Source organism: Amphiura filiformis, chromosome 12 (genome assembly GCF_039555335.1).
Source record: "Amphiura filiformis chromosome 12, Afil_fr2py, whole genome shotgun sequence".
In the NCBI taxonomy this organism is placed as follows: domain Eukaryota; kingdom Metazoa; phylum Echinodermata; class Ophiuroidea; order Amphilepidida; family Amphiuridae; genus Amphiura; species Amphiura filiformis.
This window is the reverse complement of record NC_092639.1, coordinates 45,283,738-45,303,106: the sequence shown is the minus strand read 5'-3', so window position 1 is coordinate 45,303,106 and position 19,369 is coordinate 45,283,738. Positions and strand designations below refer to the sequence as shown.

Sequence of the window (19,369 nt, the reverse complement as noted above, 5' to 3'; positions counted from 1 at the left end):
GCAAGTATGATGTGAAATTATCTGATGGACCGTTCTTGAGTTTGATTTTGATAAATGTATTTTTGATCGCAGCAACATGCTAAAGAAACAATATTTCAACGGCCTCATCCGCATTTTGAAGACGATATGTTCTTCCATAAATTAACATACTATTTATATACAGCAAACATTATCGACCAAATGTCACAAAACGGATGTACCAACACAAAATACTTCGTATAAGAAAATAAAATGAAATGAAATGAAGAGCATACATCATCTTTATAATGTTCACTAATACGTACTTATAGAATAAATTTGTCACGTCATGGGTTTAATTACAATTATAATTGTCCGTTTTGTAACATTCGAGATCTATCATTTATTATTGCTGAGCAAGGGGATACCAAGGGGCATTGCTAGGGGCAAGTGGAGCATATGAGAAGAGGCGACGAATCGACCGTTTTTTATGGCCATACATAAACTATCGATAAAAGTAACATTTGCGCGCGAATCACACATGTTAACAATAGCCATTTTAAAGAGGCTGAACATGCACCTTGATTATGACCAAAAAGGGGCGTCCTTTTGTACCTACACTCTTACTTTGGGTGCTACGAGACCATTTACCAATAAGGCTAACTCAGCGAGGACAGAAACAATTTCTCCCACAGTACATCATAGAGAGGGGAGATTGTAAAACAAAAATGAAGACAGGGAGTATTGTGTAAAGTCAGCTGGGGAAATCCAGAACCTGCCACCATTTACCCCTTTCACTTCCCAGAAGAGTAAAGGGGAGGTCAAAAGGGGTATTTTTTTCAAACCGCAGGGAGATTTTTCAACAACCCCACCAAAGTATTTATGAACACTTCTTAAGTCTAATGAGTGAATGTTCTTAAATCTAATACTGGAACTTAACTTTGTTACCTTGCGTCTGGAACCCCACACCAGACTTCATCAGGCAATTGACCCGCTGGACTGGTCACGTGATAGACGGCTAGGTCCACAATAAGAACACAACCAATGCAATAAGCACACATGCGTTTGCAATGAGTGGGCACACATACAAGTGATTATTGTACTAGTATGCGTGTTATACGTTAATATGATAATGGAATTAAACGCATTTGAAATCAATATGTTACATATTAAAGCCTTAATGTACGACATCCGTCAAATTTTAATTTTGTTATTCTTTACCTGTCCATTATAAGCTTAAATAACGAGGGAAAGTGAAAGACATCCCATTGGCTATTTTTGTTGTTTAACATGGAGTTCTATGATGTTATGTCAAAATTGCTCTGTTGAACTACAAACACAACAAATTTGGCTGATTCCATTTAGGTGTAAGTTGGGAAATGTGTAAACATTACAAATATGCCAAAAAAATCAGGTTTGAAAAAAATAAACTAATTTCATATTATAAGATCGTACATTATGGCTTTATATGATACGAATCACTGCAATTATGCTTCATACTGCAGTTACTGTCCGTTTTCCTATACACAATACACAGTGCTCTCACCATTGACGCGTGACCTCTACAAATAGTGTATGTTAGAAGTATATGATATTGCCTAGTTAACGTCACTGTGTGAAAAATAACCGGCCAATATTTAAAGTATTCTCTGAAATTCTAGAAAATATTGTGTTGTAACATGTCCTAAATTTTTAGCTAATGTAGCTGTTTGGAAATATTCGCACTTTGGTGTTTTAGTGTATGTTATAGGTAATAGGACATTGCCTAGTTAACGTCACTGTGTGAAAAATAACCGGCCAATATTTAAAGTATTCTCTGAAATTCTAGAAAATATAGTTTTGTAACATGTCCTAAATTTTTAGCTAATTTAGGTGTTTGGAAATATTCGCACTTTTGTGTTTTAAGAAGGATATGTAAACAACAGATAACACCAAAAATATGAAGAAATTATTTCCAAACCGTGTTAAGTCAACAAGCATTATGTTTCTCATTTTCAAGAATGCTGGTTAACAATAAGCAGACTATTGCCTCATTTCGTGAACAAAGGCCTACATAGTATTGTTACCTTGCGTTTGCTTTATAATCGGTTACCCAACTGAAACTATAATACCAGCTCATTGCGATACCGCACAGGTAAAACAGAAACATGTGTAGTGTGTATTTAACCAGAGAAGATCTGATTTAATCAGTTGAGCTGTTTTCAATGAGTGTTATCTTGGTTTAATAGCTTTTAATAGGGTTTAAGTCCTGCAAAGGTCGTGGTGAATTCTACTGTAGTCATGATTGCATCATGTAATATCGAAGTAAGACAAACAGGTGGAGACAATTGAATGGAAATCATGGACAGACACAACATTTGAATCTAATGTTGTGAGCACTTTGATGAATGACTTAGTCAAGAAAAACGACCATAGGCCAGCAGATGCGCGTTCTTGGAATAGGAAGTATAGACGGTAAGTTGTATAGATGTCTGGAATGTCAGACTATTTTATTTGCAGTGTGGTCTGAAGCTTCGTTACCCATTTTCAAAGATATATAATTTCTCATTAGTTTATTTCAAATTATTGTATGATATGTTTCTAGGAATATGTGGCCCAGATAATGAATTCCAATAACCAAATGGCACCACTTTAAAGAGCAACAGATGAATTGTCACCTTTGAAGCTTATCTTTATTCATTTTAAGATAAGCACTCCTGATATATAACTCTGTGAATGTTAAATTCTGTCTAGATTGGTGTGCTCTGAGGTCATGGACTTGACACCCAACTTTGGTGGGTTGAAGTTAAGCTTATGAATGACGAGGCTTAAGCTACACAAGCAAGTGCCACAGTCGTTGCATACAACAGGCTCACTAGTGAAAGGGAGGAGGGACCAGGAGAAATCATGGGGCGTCATATTATTTTGTTCAGGCAAAAAAGGTGGTCACATGACTTTTTATTTATTGAAAGGTGGTCATGTAGATTTCCACCTCAAAAAACTGTAGCTTCCGAGGGCTTTGCTTCCTCGACCCCGCCTAGGACATTGCCCCTGGACACCTCACCATTCGACTCGTGCTGTGTGAAAATGTCGCATTTCCGAAACGGAACTTTGACCTTTCTCAAATTCATGCGACAACATAATCCCAATTATTTTCAACTGATACTTGTTTGAGTGCATCCAACAAATATAAACAAATTAAACACGAAGTAACTTTGTTGGGATCTTGTTGGCACATAGATCTAAAAGGGCTCGAAAAAGTGCATTTTGCGCCGTACAACAACCTATACTCATTGAACTTTGGCCTTTTCTTAAATTCATGAAGTAATTTTGTTGGGATCTTGTTGGCGCAAAAATCTAACTTGAAAAGTGTATGTTACTCCATGCGAACACCATTCTTGCACCAACATGATTAATATTTGTAACAAATTTATGCGTTTTTGAAACTTCATATTTTGGGTGTTTTTGTCAACATTGAGCATAATTATTTGCAGGGGTTAAATCAACTTTTGAAATAGTCAAACAAACCATATTAAACAAACCATATATCTATCGTAGGGATATCAAATAGCAGATACACCACTCTATGCCATGCACAACTCGGGTAGCCCAATTCCCCTAGCCCACCTGGAAAGGACAAGAGCGCGAGCGGTCTCTTCAAATTATCTCATTGCCACCATGTGGTTTAATCGTTCAGGAATTCACGTGTATTGATTTAGTTTCCCGTACGAAACTCGAGGAACTCCAGCTGAAGGTTATTTGTGGAATATCTAGGTGTATGCTCTTGAAGCAGCAAAGTCCCTGAATTGTTGTTTAATGGTTTATGGAATGATGTGGGGCCGTAATGGTCAGCGACAACCTGTAAAGTGTGCTGAGGCTTGTGGGTCAACGTCTAGGCGTTGTGCCTGTGAGTATAGCGCACTATAAATCACCGTGCTGCGCTTTTTCCCTGTCTGTACAATATAATTATTTACCAGGTGTTGTCGCTGTCTTACGTTGGCGAGACAGGACGATCTCTTGGAGTGCGACTTAAAGACAATAAGAAAGATATGCTATAACCGACGAAATCGCAACAGCAAATCATGTGATCAACTGGGAAGACCCTAAACTATTTGAGAAAGATGAAATCAACAAACAAGATTTATCAGAGAAGCATTTTTTATTTGGATTAGACGGATGGGGAACGAAACACTCAATCGGGACATCGGTTGTTACTCTCTTGATCACGTATACGATCCACTTATAAGAACTAAGCAACCGAGGTATGCGAAATCGCCAGAAGTAGCTGCCAATCCCGCGGGAAAGTGGATCCCCAGTGGTCATTCTGAAGAAGCCATCAGCCAAGATGGCGAAAGTTTAACACCTGTTAGTAATTTTTGGATTTTTGAACCAAAATACCTAACCTTATATTGTTAGCTTGTTTATTGCACGTCACTCGTGTGCTTTTGAAAGCATAGTATACTTTTCATGTATCAATCAACCAGTAACAATGAAATAATTCCTAAGATGTCGAAGTGATCACCAATTCGCTGTCGAAGTGATCGCCACCATATCAAAATTAAACTCCTGTGACAGAGCAATGTCGCCTACATGCCGTCGTTTTATCTTTTCAGTTTCTGTTTCCGTATCCGTAACCGTTTTTGTAAGTCATTGTTATTATGAAGTGGTAGCCTCCCAGGTGTCACCAATCTTTTATTCTAACCTTTTTTTAGTTACTAATAATTTGAAGCTCGTGAATTTCAGTTTTCGTTTTGGTAAGTTATGTTAATTTTTGACATAAAATCTTGAGATGAGAGGTTGGGTGCTAATCTAGACAAAAGAAGAGTCTAAATTTTACGTCCCTATTAATTCGCGGTTCAGTGCACCACAGAGAAAAAAACAGCAAGTGATGTAATGAGAAAGGTTAATGTGTATAATTAATCTTGGGAAATCCCAAGCTTGCATCATCTGTGAAGATGTGAATGAAGTGGTGGTTTATTAATAGATGATGGGTTTTGCATGAGTACTGGTATAAAAGCTGGAGGCTTGGATTTGGATTTTACAGAATGTCATGGGAGATTGCAAAACTCCACATGTGTGTGATGATCTTCGTGCTTCAAAAAAGAAGTACATTTTAACCAGTTATATAGCCAATAATTGATTTTATTTTAATACAGCAACGAAGGAGATAGCGAGCACACAAATGTGCTCTTCCTCATCAAAGGATTAAAGTTCTTCTGTCAGATTGCTGGAGTTTGCTGGGTTTATGAAGGCCACGCATCTGTCAAATACAGCGGAGCTGGAGAAAGAGTGATTGGTGAAAGAAACGCCATTTTTGGAGAAAGCAGCGCAAGGAGTTAAATATTTGGAGAAAGCAGAGCAAGGAGATATATTTTGGAGAAAGCAGCGCAAGAAGATCTTTTCCGTGTGAGGATTTCATACGCAAGGATATTTATAAACGCAAGTGTACACTGGACTTCGCTGATTTTCGCAGGACAAGTGAATAGGGATATATTACATCAGTCGTCCAGAACATTGCACGAACTCTAGGATCACCAACAAGAAACCCGCTGGTTAAGTACTGATAGAATAAAACTGTGATTGTGTGAGTTTATTATATGCAATTGTTCTTATATGTACCAATCATACTTTGTTTTCAATTAAAGACTTAGATTTTGTTAGCTTAATCAAACAGTGTATTTGTGTTGCGCATTCGTGTGAGTTCGGGTAAAAGATATTTTTGGCCTTGAGTCCAGTACGACTAGTAACAGTACTTCAAAGTTAACAATGAAGTCAGATTACAGTAAACTTACTTAATCCCTTGCGTTTTCGTATCTGAACAATAGACTTACGGAAACTGAAAAGATAAAACGACCCTTAGCCAGTATTGAAGATTCTGCACGTACGAAATAAACGTGCGGATTACGTAGAAAATGCATACATTTTTTTCGTTTTACATTATAAGACAGTCAAGGATATTTTGTGTGTACGAAAGCACTAGTATAAGTAAGCAACAGTGAGGTGTGAAAATTTCATTTCATTCATACGTGTTGTTTATACGTAAAGATTTTTCAAAAAAATTGCGTGTTAAAAAAAAAGATTGCGATTTGCATATTTGATACAAACCGACTGAGTAACGCACGAACGATATTGAATTTTACAGTCATGCGACTAATTTTCCCCACGAAAAAGTGTGACTTTAAAAATAAAGTCATGATATATGTATGTAGTGGTCCTTCATCTTCAGAAATATTTGTTTTATGGAAACCATGATATTTAGGAAGTAATGAAATACAATTAAATTTAAGTGGCAAGTTAACCCTGGTTTATAGTTATAATCAAAAGCTAGCCTCGGTTCGAGGCGTTAGGGCGCTAGGATAGTATTTTTTTTTGCTTCTTGATTTATTTATTCATTCATTTTTCTTCTTTTTTTTTTGCTTCAATTTATTTTTATTCTGATCTCTGTAAGTGTTGTCCACCTACCGTACCTCTGATCTATAAAGTATATCCAATCGCCAGGGTCCTGCTTGTCATGATTTAAGAAAGGGATGGATGTGACTACAATAATAGAGAAAATTGCTGACCCCAATTTTCAACTGCTATCAACCTGTTGGAGGCAGCCAGCAAAATGGAGCCTGTAATAGATTGTGAACTTCTTGTAGTTCAGAGCAGTTTAAGTGATGAAAATTGGGATCATGACAAGCAGGTCCACTGGCAATTGGATATACTTTATAGCATGTATAGAGCAGAGGTAGGTGGACAACACTTACAGATACCAGAATAAAAATAAATCGAGAAGCAAAAAGAAAAAATGAAAAATGAAAAAAAAAAAAAAAAAAAAAAAAATACTATCCTAGTCCCTAACGCCTCGAACCGAGGCTAATCAAAAGCAGGCTATATTGAATAAAGACATAAGACCCAGACACCACTAAATTTAATTTCATGTTTGTCGTCCTCCTATGAACAGGCCAGATGTTGGTCTCCGTCCCAGTTGCCTTGTACTCCGTCGTAAGGAAGCACACAATCCAGTTGGAACCGAAACAAGCGATATGGTACGAATGCCGTATAAACGCATGGTCCACGCAAGACGTGTGGAACATCTCTCTATTGGGCTATCGCAGAAATTAACGGCACCCACCTTAAATTCACATGCCTTCTTTACCCACTAAATCAAATTTTTCCATGTCTTCTTAAGGCCAAAAAAGTTGTTTGTTTGTCCTCCACCGCCCGCTCCTCGGATGAAGGCCTGACCAATATTTTTTTTTCAATTTTTTTTTTTATATAAAAAATAAGTAAAATTCAATTTTTTTTCCAGATTTGGAGTATCTCTGGACCTCTTTCATGGTTGAAAAATTTTTTTAAAGTCCACCAAATCATTAAAAGACTATGGCATGAACACAAATTATAACTTTAAACTGCATATTAAAGAAACAAAATGGTTTTTTTAAAGTCACCATGAATGATTGTAGCATTTAGCTCTAGCAAGGTCCAGAAATACGCCAAATCCGAAAAAAAAAACCCCAAAAATCCGCCCGCCCGCACGTCCTCTTTCAAAGCTGTGGAGGACAAACAAACAATTTTTTTTTGGCCTAAGGGGTAACGTCCTAAGCGATTGCGAGCACCAGCATGCTGTACACACACCCTTACAGAGGTGTCACAATTGTCTTCGCGTTAGGGGTGGAAGTCAAAGATGCTACATGTATGTAAATCGCAACCTCTTTTGTTATAATTATAAAACGAGATCTAACACACAAACCAATGGACAATCTGCTCGTATGTACCGCTCAAATTTAATCATAATGCTTTTTTTAGAAATAAAATGGATCATAATAATAGTTGGACCTATTCCCTTCGTACATACATTATGTCTTATTAGAAAAATAATTATCAAGCACGAATCACATGGTTTTATTTAAAACAAACTCATATTAACCATAAAAACGAATAAAAACAGCCATCTCACAACACGCGATATTCAAAATTCCCGCGCCGAAATTGTCTAGAGCAATGACGTCCCAATAATTCAATGAAGCCTGACGACACATGAGCACATATAACCATGACGTCATTGCTCTAGAACATTTCGGCGCGGGAATTTCGAATATCGCGTGTTGAGGGATTGCTGTTTTATTCGTTTTTATGGTTAATATGAGTTTGTTTTAAATAAAACCACGTGATTCGTGCTTGATAATTATTTTTCTAACATATAAGACATAATGTTGTGATTGCCGGACAAGGATTTTGATAATCCTTAATTGAAATAGTTCATAAACTTCAATAACAGAGTACTGTACACGTTGGTATCATTTTGGGTTATTTTTAATACGTACTGTCCTTTTCAAACATTTGTTATTTCCTGGCCTTGTTCTTTCCTTTCCTACACATTTATTTTCGTACTTTCTTTTTCCGTCGTTCTTTCTATCTTATAATTTAGAATATGATACTACTATTTAAAGGCGCAGGCATCTATCTTTTTATGTCCCTCTGCTTAAACGGCACTTATGAGTGATTTGGTAAATCAGATAATCTAAACAAGCATGAAACATTTGTATAAAAATGAGTGTATTGACATATCCTGCATGTGAAACAACTTAATTAGAGTAAAATACATTTATATGAAATTGAATGCAGTTTCATTTTGTTTACCTTTTTGTAATATTTTATGAGTATATAAACAAATACCCTTTAGGGTATGGGGCTATTCCTACAATATTATTAGTTTTGTATGTTTTTACTAGGATCACTGACAGTGTCTTTAAGCATAATCATGATTATAGCACATTTATTGCAACATCTCCCAAACCTAACACAAAAACGGTATCAAATGTCCCAGAAAACCCAATTAGTGGAACATTGCCTTAATTCCAGATTTCTGCTTGAAACCAATACCAATACCAATAATTTTTATCCGAGTTGACCAACTTTAAAATTTCACACCACTTGCATTTATGCAAATTCGATTTATGCAAATTAAGCATTGTCCCTCTTCTTGGACTTTCGGGGGAGTTTTGATATGTTCTTTACTATGCTTTTCTGAAATGAATTGCGATTCAATGGATTCTGTTGCAATAAGTGGTGGGTTATGTCTTTCCAAACACTAATAATATTACATTTCTTCCTCATAAGCAGAATTTCAAAATCATAATTATTCCAATCTCTAAATGCAATCGGAGAAAATAATGTACTTGCCACAGAAGCGTCAAGAGAAGATGCCTGCGGCTTTAAATGTTTTAACTACTAGTATTCCTTACTTTATTTTATTTCATTTTTTATTATATTACTTTTATAATTTGGACACATGTCCATCATTTGATTGCTATTGGTACTTAAAACATGCACTTTAAGATATATACGACCTTTGGGTAAGAGGTGGATTGGACGCACTGTACGGATGACGTCACAATGTCTCGTCATGATATCTATTGGATAAACTGTGAACTCTCATACTCGCACAAAAATAGGATAAGGACAGTCAGTCATCCGTACAGCCCATCTACTCTAACCTTGACGACGTATACGCCGAATAACTCATATTTGGATTAGATGTTGCTTGCACAAGAAAGCCCGCTTACTTGCGCATTTTTCATGTAAGAAAGCCCCTTTCTTAATGACAACGCAGTCACGCTTCTTCTTTTGCTTCTTCTGGTCTACAACGCCTTCATGTGCTTCACCATCATGCCAAACGAAGTTGCCTTCCTGGTCCTGATCATTGAGATCAATCCACGCAGTAATTAACTTGTTCTTACCCTTCCCACCGCTTGCCATAGCAATATATTCACCAAGGAACCTATGCTCATCGCCATCTCGGACAACATGACTAACTAGATCTGCGCCGAGACTTGCGCATTCACGTTTAGCGGTTGCCCAGTTGACCTTTTTCCCGTTATACAGATAGCACGCGCCATTGTAAGAAGTCCACACTTGTGGACACGCCGCATCGCACTCTGGTGTATCTGCATCTAAAACGAGAAATAATAAACAGGAAATGTCTTTTAACAGATAAAAAATTCAAGTGTGGTTTACGAGGTTCTCTGCGGTGAGAGAACAAGTTCGTATACCGGTATCAGCTAAAAAGGTAGCCAACTCGGGGATAGACTGAAGGAGTACAATTCAACTGCCCTAGCCGCAAACCCGCTACTGTAGCAAAACACAAGACAGCATCTCAAAACCACAACCATAACCATTCACACAAGACGGTAGAGTCAATACATTTGCCGTAACTTGCCTGGTATTATCATATTAATTATCTTTTTTTTTCATATTGATAAGGTACTGTCACTAGTGGAAATTGAAAATGAGAATTCTTTCAAAACTTTCAAGAATTGGACAAAACTATAAGAACTGAAAATTGTCTTATTTCTATGAAACTTTCTCCTCGAAATAAATTTAAAAAACCAATTAACCTGTTAACAACCAGTCACATCGTGATATCGTGTTAAATCTTCTCCTTTAAAACAATGTGACAGGTAGTTGACACGTCAATTAATATTTCTCATTCATTTTGATGAGAAATTTCATTTCATGAGAAAATATTCAATTCTCATAGTTGTGTTCAATTTTCATCGCTTTGAAAGAATTCTCACTTTAAATTTGTACTAGTGTGTGGTGAAATATCTTTTAGACATTTAAACTTAGATTTGAAATACATTTACCGATTCACAAGTGATTCCCCATGTAGGAAACATTTCAGAAGAAACAGCTCTAAACTTGTGGTCTTACCTTCACACGAATATTCTATCTCCAAATATTTGAAAGTTCCTACACATGGATCACCAAATACACCATTGCTCGCCTGGATGTCACATGTCTCGTGTCCCTCACATTGGTCTTGAACAAGTTTCAGTGAATTAACAGCGGCACAGTTATTTGTTTGAGGGTTGGGCCCATTTGTACACACATTGGATTTTTGACGGCCATATAACGCCGATGAAACAGAGATCGTTTGACCAACGGCACATTCAAGGTGAAGGGTATCATGTTCACAGACATAATCTATTTCAGCATTTGAAAAGCGAAACAAAAGGAAGACATAGTTGGAGAAAACTTTCATTATTGAAAATAAATTATAAAATAAACAGTGTACTTCGAGTATATTTATAAATGCGTTTTTTTTATAAATGCGCACGTGACCCATGGGCATGACATACCAAGACCAACAAGCGTGACCAAATCCTCATGCATTGGCCACTATACAGAAAAGGATAGGAACTCTGTAGATAAATATTATCAAATTTAATTATTAATGAATAGCAAACAAAGTTATTAAACATGTGGGATTCCGAATTTGTAATATGTGACCGTACAGCACGAATGAGCCGTAAATGTCCTCAATTGTATTCTGACTTACAGTGTAAAATGGGCATGAAGGTCATATTCATAGGTATTTCAATTTGGTGCTACGTGTACCTCATTAAATGAGGTACACGTAGCACCAAATTGAAATACCTATGAATACGACCTTCATGCCCATTTTACACTGTAACTCAGAATACAATTGAGGACATTTACGGCTCATTCGTGCTGTACGGTCACATATGTTATCAAAAACTACATTTTGAAAGTATAAAAAATATTCAACGACGGAAACGTTTACAATGTAATCACAAAATTGAACAAAATAGACAATTTTGCTGCATAGTAGTCTCATGTTGATCCACCTTTGCATTCCGCTATGTAGAAGGTCACTTCGAGACTTACTGTATAGTGTATACAAGCTGTTATGGCAGCACGCAGGTGGTCACATGCGTATTTATCAAAAGCGCATTTTTAAATATAACCGAAGTACACTGTCCAGTTAGAAATACACACATGTGTATCGTACATGTCCTGAAGGCAATCTGTTTTATCGTTAAAATTGGATATCAAAAATACCACATAAACGTGCATTTAAATGTATGCTAATACAAATTATGAGAATTATACAGAAGTAACATATATCACTTATTAAAGCTGTATCTTGAAAAAAGCGATTGTCTGGTGCTAGAATTTCGGCAAGAAATCTCAGATGAAATAAAGAAAATTATTTCTGATTGATTTTGTGTGCCTTTTTAGCGTTAAATGTTTCAAAATTGAAAAATGAACACAATGCGAATAACTATGAGGTCATCAACATGACAGTAATATTCATGATTAATTATTGCTCTTTAAAAAAGAAATGGTTAACAAATGGTCTCGGCAACTGGTTTAAATTTATCGCACGACCTTGACTGTATCTAGAAATTTGTGAAAGTTGCTTGTCAATTTTTGCCGGAAACGAGCTTATTACATGGTTACTGACCAGCTTAGCGTGGTTCATCAGACATTGGGTCATTCTTTCCCGCGGGTTTACTGCCCTCTGTTGATGACAGGGCTTCGAACTCTAATCAAGGCGATCTAAGAAGTGCAGGGTCATGTATCGCTCACATACTAAGTGCCTTAATGTACCGATGAAAGGGCAAAGGAAGATGAGCATATTAAGTCCGCTTTACCATTGGGACATCGCAACCTTACTTTTGATTTAGCCAAAGATAGGATAAGCGTTGAAATATTCGTCCCCACCGGTGCCAATCCCCGCGGGTAGAGGGTAGGAAATCATTCACCTCTATCACTTAACCCTATTATAGAGGGGTTATCGCACAATCTTCCTAAAATTTTCAGACCACACAATCAAGACAATAGGGTAAACTGTTAGTGTAATCTAAGGATCTAAGAGAAAAAAAATCAGGTGTGGTTTACGAGATTCCCTGCGTGAGTGTACAAGTCCGTACATAGACCCGTCAGACAGGTAGCCAACTCGGGGATAGACCGAAGGAGTACAAGTCAACTACCCCTAGCCGCAAACCCTCTCCTGTTGTAGAACATATGACAGAATCTCACCACCACATACTAGAATAATCATTCGTGAAAGGCATCAGAGCTTGTCTGGTATTATCATTATGTTTTTCAAATGCATAAGGAAACCTATTGATAATTAGGTACTGGAGCCACATCGTGTAGATATTTAAACATTAACAGAGATTTGAAATATAATAAGCGAATCAGAAGTGTTTTCCCCATAATATAGGAAACATTTATTTATTTCAGAAGAAACAGCTCTAAACTTGTTGTCTTACCTTTACACGAATACACTATCTCCAGATATTTGAAAGTTCCTACACATGGATCCTGAAATACACCATTGCTTGCCTGGATGTCACATGTTTCACGTCCCTCACATTGGTCTTGAACAAGTTTCAGTGAATTAACAGCGGCACAGTTATTTGTTTGAGGGTTGGGCCCATTTGTACACACATTGGATTTTTGACGGCCATATACCGCCGATGAAACAGAGATCATTTGACCAACTGCACATTTAATGTGAAAGGTTTCATGTTCACAGACATAATTATCTGTTTGAAAATAAATTATAAAAGAAGAGAAAATATATCAAAACCTGGAAATCTTACATCAAAGTGATGTATCTCCAGTTAGAAATGCACACATGTCACGGTTGTTTGATAGCATGTAAAACTACGTCATTTGAAAGGAAAGATGAACACTGATGGCGCTATTTATCTTAACATGGGGTAAACATTGGTATAATGGCATTAAAACAAATAGCAAGGACATTTTCCAAAAACTTTTTATCATGAGATGTATGGAATAACTTTGCTAAATTAATATATGTAAAATAGCTCCCTTTTATACAGTTTATAGAATAAAAATTACCAGAAAAAAAGCGGAAATAGGATTGAACATTGCATAATGTATTGTTAGTGTTCTAGTCCATGTGGTGACCCCGGGTGGTGACATTACAAAAATATCGTGCTTTTCAGCAATTGGCACTTCCGGTTTGTGAATTCAAGAGTTTGGTCTTTTCTACTTAAGGAAAGAGTGGCAATTGATCGGGGCAATATTTATTGATATATCTGAACATATGGTCATAGTGGTTGGCTATTAGGGGGTGACTTGTGGTTTAACACTGATTTGACAGTAGTCTATGGATTAACTGTGACAATTGGCTCTACAGGCATATGACAAAGATCTCTAAGCAGTGTATGTGTATATACCATTATCCTAGATGCACTTACACCGAATGAATAAATGAATGAATGAATAAATGAATGAATGAATGAATGAATGAATGAATGAATGAATGCATAAAGCATAGCAACTGAAACGCATGAAGTGAACTTTAAAGATACATACCTTCTGTGGCTATAGTAAACCCTGCCAAGCCTATTATGCACATTAGCGATACAAAATTCATCTGAAAAATAAGGTTGAAAACAATGTAATAATGGAGGCCTAAACTTTCAAAGTTCTTGGATATCCAAAGATTGTGACTGCGAATTACCCATTATTTTAATGAGTTGTTAATTTCCATGGCCAAATATGCCGTTGAGCATGAATCCGCCAAAATTTGTTGACCTTCGATGATGTTTTTTAGGCGATTGAACTAGAACGTGTACAGGGTACAGATAATCATCTCAATGGTGTCAAACTTGTGTTCCTCAACCCTCACCCCCCCCCCCCCACCCCAAGCATTACAACGAAGACCCGTACCCGTACTCAAACCCCAATTTTCGTACCTGTATTCATGGCTCCGAATCGAAACCGTACTAGCCGTACCAGTAATCGCGCGCTATTTTGGCTTCGGACCCGTACCCATACCCATAATTTTTGCAGGAATCTGTTATGCTATTTGGCTTCGTTGTATCATTTTCTTTCTGAAAATGTATACTTTCATATACTTCTTGTCATTACATTTAGAGATACAATAAAAACAATACCTAAATTACTGACTCAAGGATGGTATACAGAATATAGCGAACCTAATTCAAAATTCGGACTAGCGAACCTTCTGACTAGCGCACCTTCGGACTACGCACCTTCGGACTATCGAACCCCTTTTTCGGACTAGAGAACGTTTTTGATATTTTGCTGGGCGATTGGCCCTATGGTGAGGACAGTTTTCATTTTGTAAATTTCAGGTAATTTGTTTTATATCTTGTATCATAAATCATATCACGCTTTCTAAATTAGTGAAAACACGATCAAATGACTGTGGAAGTAAACCATTCTTATACATGAAATACCCACTTCTTTGTCATACATTTCAAAGATGTTCAATGAGTTATACTTTTCAAACTGTTCGAGATTATTCTAAGTCCGGATTCTAAGAGCTCTCTTTAGAAGCTTGGGTATTCTCATTACATATTCGTTAGAAGCTTTTCCCCACAACACTATTCCATATGACAAATAAGGTAAAATAAACGAGCAATATAATTGGTACAATAAATTTTCCGGTAAGTAAAGAAGTGTTAACCTTATATGGAACGAACAGGTTTCTGAAACATGTTTTGTTAACATTATTTATTTGGGGCTTCTATGCCAAATTTTCATCTATAGTTATGCCAAGAAATTTTACATCAGAATCTCGAGATAAGTTACAACCATCTAATTCAATAGAACGATTAATTTGAACATTTATTAGGAGGTCCCGATTAACATTAAGTTGGGTTTTTAAGCATTTAGGGATAATTTATTGCACTTTAACCAATCACACACCTCTTGTAGCTCGGTATTCATTAGGCCTATATCATAAAGTAAAATGTAGAAAACGGTGACACTCAGCCACCATAATATTTCTATTATATCACGAAATCCAAAAAATCCAAATTATGTGATATGAGAAGGACATTCCGCGTATTCAAAATGCAATTTGGTGTGTCTGGTGTGCTCTCAAGTCCCACAAAAATTACTGTGCAATCGTTGCTATCCGATTCCTTAAGTTGTTTTCAAGAAGCAGTCAAACATATCGTGGAGTTAAAGCAAACATTTGATGGCTATGAATAACATTTAAATATGATGATTCCCTCTCGAAAAAATGAAATAAATTACCAAAATAATACAATTTACACTTACCGTAACAAATGATTCAGATGCTTCGTCAAAAACAAAAATGTCCCAACTGAACTGAAGCTGGTTCTATGCAGTGATACTTATGCAGAATTGAAACCGGAAATAATTTACTTCAAACTTTTGACCAATAAGATGGGTCGTTCTTTCTTACCAAACAGTATACGTGAAACTAATCACCCCATTGGCCAGATCTTTACAGTCACTGAGAGTGACGTACACTATAACCAGATGGCACATTCTAATGCACAGGATGTAACAAACAAAAAACAGGAAACAAAATATGTCACGTGTTTGATGTTCTGATTTCCGGAAGGTAAATTGTCACGTCTGCATATATTTTGTTTCTCTTCTCCTGTGAACACTTACATTTGCTCTAACACAGATAACATATAACAGATACATAACAAGCCCCAACCACCCTAATACACACTCCCACATATACTCTGTATTTAACTATCCTGGATGCCTTTTTTGATTTCCTGCGCCCAACTGGGGCTAGAACGTTGAATCGTTTGACACAATATTTTTTTCTGGATTTTAACCTTTTACACTTTGGGAGACAATGACCTTTTATGACATTTGTGCCATTAGCAAAAGGAGTAGCATTTTAGTGAAAAACACAAGAAATCAAATTTTCGGCAATAATGATTTTTATATGGCTTTTGGCCTCGAAATGTTTACGTGACATTTGTGCCATCAGTCAATGGTTTTAGTGATCAAGTGACATCATCGTACTATGAAGAGTTGAATTGCAAAACTGCTTAGGGACCATTTTTTCAAAATTGAGTTTTTGATGTTAAGTTATAGTGCTGATAAAAATACACATTTTGGTGCTTGTTTGACTTTCATACCACCTTCCGTTCCTGAGATATTGTAAATTTTCCCTTTCGGAAATCTTCGGGAATTTCCGGAAATTCGGACTTATAACGGCTATAAAATCTCCGAAAAATAAGATTGTTTTACTTTTTTGATGTTTTATGGTAGCATTCAATAGTCTTCAACTTTCAAAACCAAAATTAGCTGTTTTTGGGTCACCATGTTTGAAAAATGTAATTTTAATTAACAAAAGATGTTACTTCGGAAATACTCAAAAAATGGCCGAAAATGACATTTTGACGAATTTAATTAAAAAATCATAATTAAAAAAGTAAATGAGATATTTAAATTTTTCTTTTTGATTTTGAAAGCATTAATCAAGATACATAATACCATACCAACAGATGGGCTCAACTCTGATTTTAAAGATGTTTTTTAGAAATAGGGTAAATGAGTTTCATTGCAAAACTGCTTTACACTATATATATACTGCGCCAATGAAGTATCCTTACACTTGGAAAAATAATCATAATTTCAAAATCATGCACATTATGACACCACATTGAATCCAATGTGACCTCAATAAGTAAAGTTACAAGCAATTGAATAGACGAAGGTCCAGTTTTAAAAGTGACAAACTGGCCTATACAAGGCGCAAAAAAGATTCCAACAAGCCGCAACAAAGAGACAACACAGTTTCTTCAATGAAGCGTTATTTAAAGCAGTTTTAATTTAAGTTTTTACTTCTCTGTACTTTTCATAACTTTACATAACATTTTATTTTTTAGTTCTTTTGTTTCAGTTTTCTTTTGTTCCTTTTGTTTTAAATTAAAGCCAAACGCATAAATCTGCTATTCACCACTCTCAAACCAGATGACTAGTCTGTGGAGTTTTGAATAGGCCAGTTTGTCACTTTTAAAACTGGACCTTCGTCTAATCAAATGCTTGCAACTTTGCTTTTTGAAGTCACATTGGATTCAATGTGGTGTCATAATGTGGAAGATAAGGTAGTGCATCTATTAAAAAAAAACTTACCCCAATATTGTTCAGTTTGGAAATTGTGATTATTTTTCCAAGTGTAAGGATACTTTATTGGCGCAGTATATATAAGGACCCGTGGATGACATTTGACCCCGAGATGGTTATGTGACATTTGTGCCCTCATACGATGGTCCTAAATATAGTCAAATTGGCCCAAAGGATATGGATATGATGGTATGTTATGAAATTGAAAAATAAGAAAAAACGAGAAGAACCCACAAAAACAGACCTTTAGCCAATGCTTTGCTAAAGGATAAAAATATGAGTTCCCAATTCCTTCAGTATATGTTTGTGCCAGATGTAATATATCGCCCTGCACTACAAGCAGGTTTCACTCATCATCTGTGTATGTCTGCTATCATAGATTAAATTAGACTATATGCCATAGTCGATTTTTGATAAATAAAAACATGTTATTAATCATGATGAACGAATTCAGTTGAACTCGAAATTAAACTGATATTTATTACATCAAAATACTAGTATAAAATGGTTATGAAAAAGTTTATTTAAAATTTAAAGTATACGTAGGCTTATACTATTGAATGCAACATATCATAATGGCATAATTATAATGGCACTTCAATACTGAACAATTCTGATTTTAGAATCTACCAGTTTATTAATCGCGAAAGCCTGAGTTAAAAAATCTTTGGAAGCTAACAAACAGAGGGAGTACGGTGACTAAAAAGATCAGATGTGAAAATCTATCAATAATTGTGCACAAATTAATTAAATCAGAGTTTTAAGCTTAAATGCAATAGCCAGAGTATGCACAATGGGCAAATGAACTACGGAGAAGTCTAAGATTAAATACAATACCGCTCTTTTCAAAGATACTAATATTACAGGTACGATCGAGTGATCAGCATGATATGAATATTCTACAGAATTAAGATCCAGGTCTTTAGCCATGTTCTTTGACATCTATGAGCTTCTATGGTTCAATGCATGTATAGGTACCGCGTGAACGCACTGGTGAAGTGCGATATATTCAAAAATGGTTTAAACCTATTGCTATGGTAGTTAATCCTGTTCTACGGCGAATTAACTCATGAAAGAGAATGACTGTAGAATACCCTCCTATCTTATCTTAACGTTACCCTAACGCTAATCCTAAGCCTTAACCATAATCCTAACCGTAATCCTAAACTCTATTTATCACCCTAGAACATCACCTGGATTATAGGGTGTGGTGGACAATCTGTAATGGGCAAGGGCTTCAATCTCGGGGGACAGGTCGACGTGTCCCCAAACTTTTCGGCAAAATACCCATTTTTGTTATTTCCAGTCACTTTTTGACCATTTTGGCCGATTGTCCCCCCCACATTTCAAGCCAGATTGGCGGTAATGGTAATGGGTACATCCACATGCAAAGTAGGACACACTCATGCTATGACCTATTAATTTGCGGTTTTTTAAAAGGAAACATATGTCATGATTTTGGCATACTTTGGAGGACTAATTTAATGTGTTTGCGCGGTTATTTCTATAACTTCTGCCATTTTTTAATGAACGATACTCATTTGTCGCGTTAATGGATATTGATTATTCCATATGTTGTATTTTATATTTTTCATTTTATTTTCAAAAACACATGTTGTGATATTTTGCTGACCAACATGTTTTTGAAGACTGCTATGATGAGTAAAACATGTTTCGTCTTGCTTATAACAGTTGCACTGCAAGTATGATGTGGCATTATCTGATAGAC

The 19,369-nt window shown here is 36.1% G+C and overlaps 1 protein-coding gene across 3 annotated transcripts in view; it reads right to left on the bottom strand.

The window, feature by feature from the left end:
* LOC140166276 (L-rhamnose-binding lectin SML-like) overlaps positions 1 to 15,928 on the bottom strand; it is a 60,436-nt gene extending 44,508 nt beyond the window's left edge. The window contains exons 1-5 of one of the 3 annotated variants that reach the window (XM_072189685.1): positions 15,802 to 15,921; positions 14,083 to 14,143; positions 13,008 to 13,283; positions 10,636 to 10,908; positions 8,220 to 9,875 (exon numbers count right to left, since the gene is read on the bottom strand). In XM_072189685.1, the coding sequence (XP_072045786.1) occupies positions 9,445 to 9,875; positions 10,636 to 10,908; positions 13,008 to 13,283; positions 14,083 to 14,143 (1,041 nt within the window). In that variant the 5' untranslated portion in view covers positions 15,802 to 15,921 and the 3' untranslated portion in view covers positions 8,220 to 9,444. Of the gene's footprint in view, positions 1 to 8,219; positions 9,876 to 10,635; positions 10,909 to 13,007; positions 13,284 to 14,082; positions 14,144 to 15,801 lie in introns of those variants that run through there. The other 2 variants (XR_011860841.1, XM_072189686.1) reach the window with 2 other exon arrangements.
* Positions 15,929 to 19,369: the final 3,441 nt, after the last annotated feature.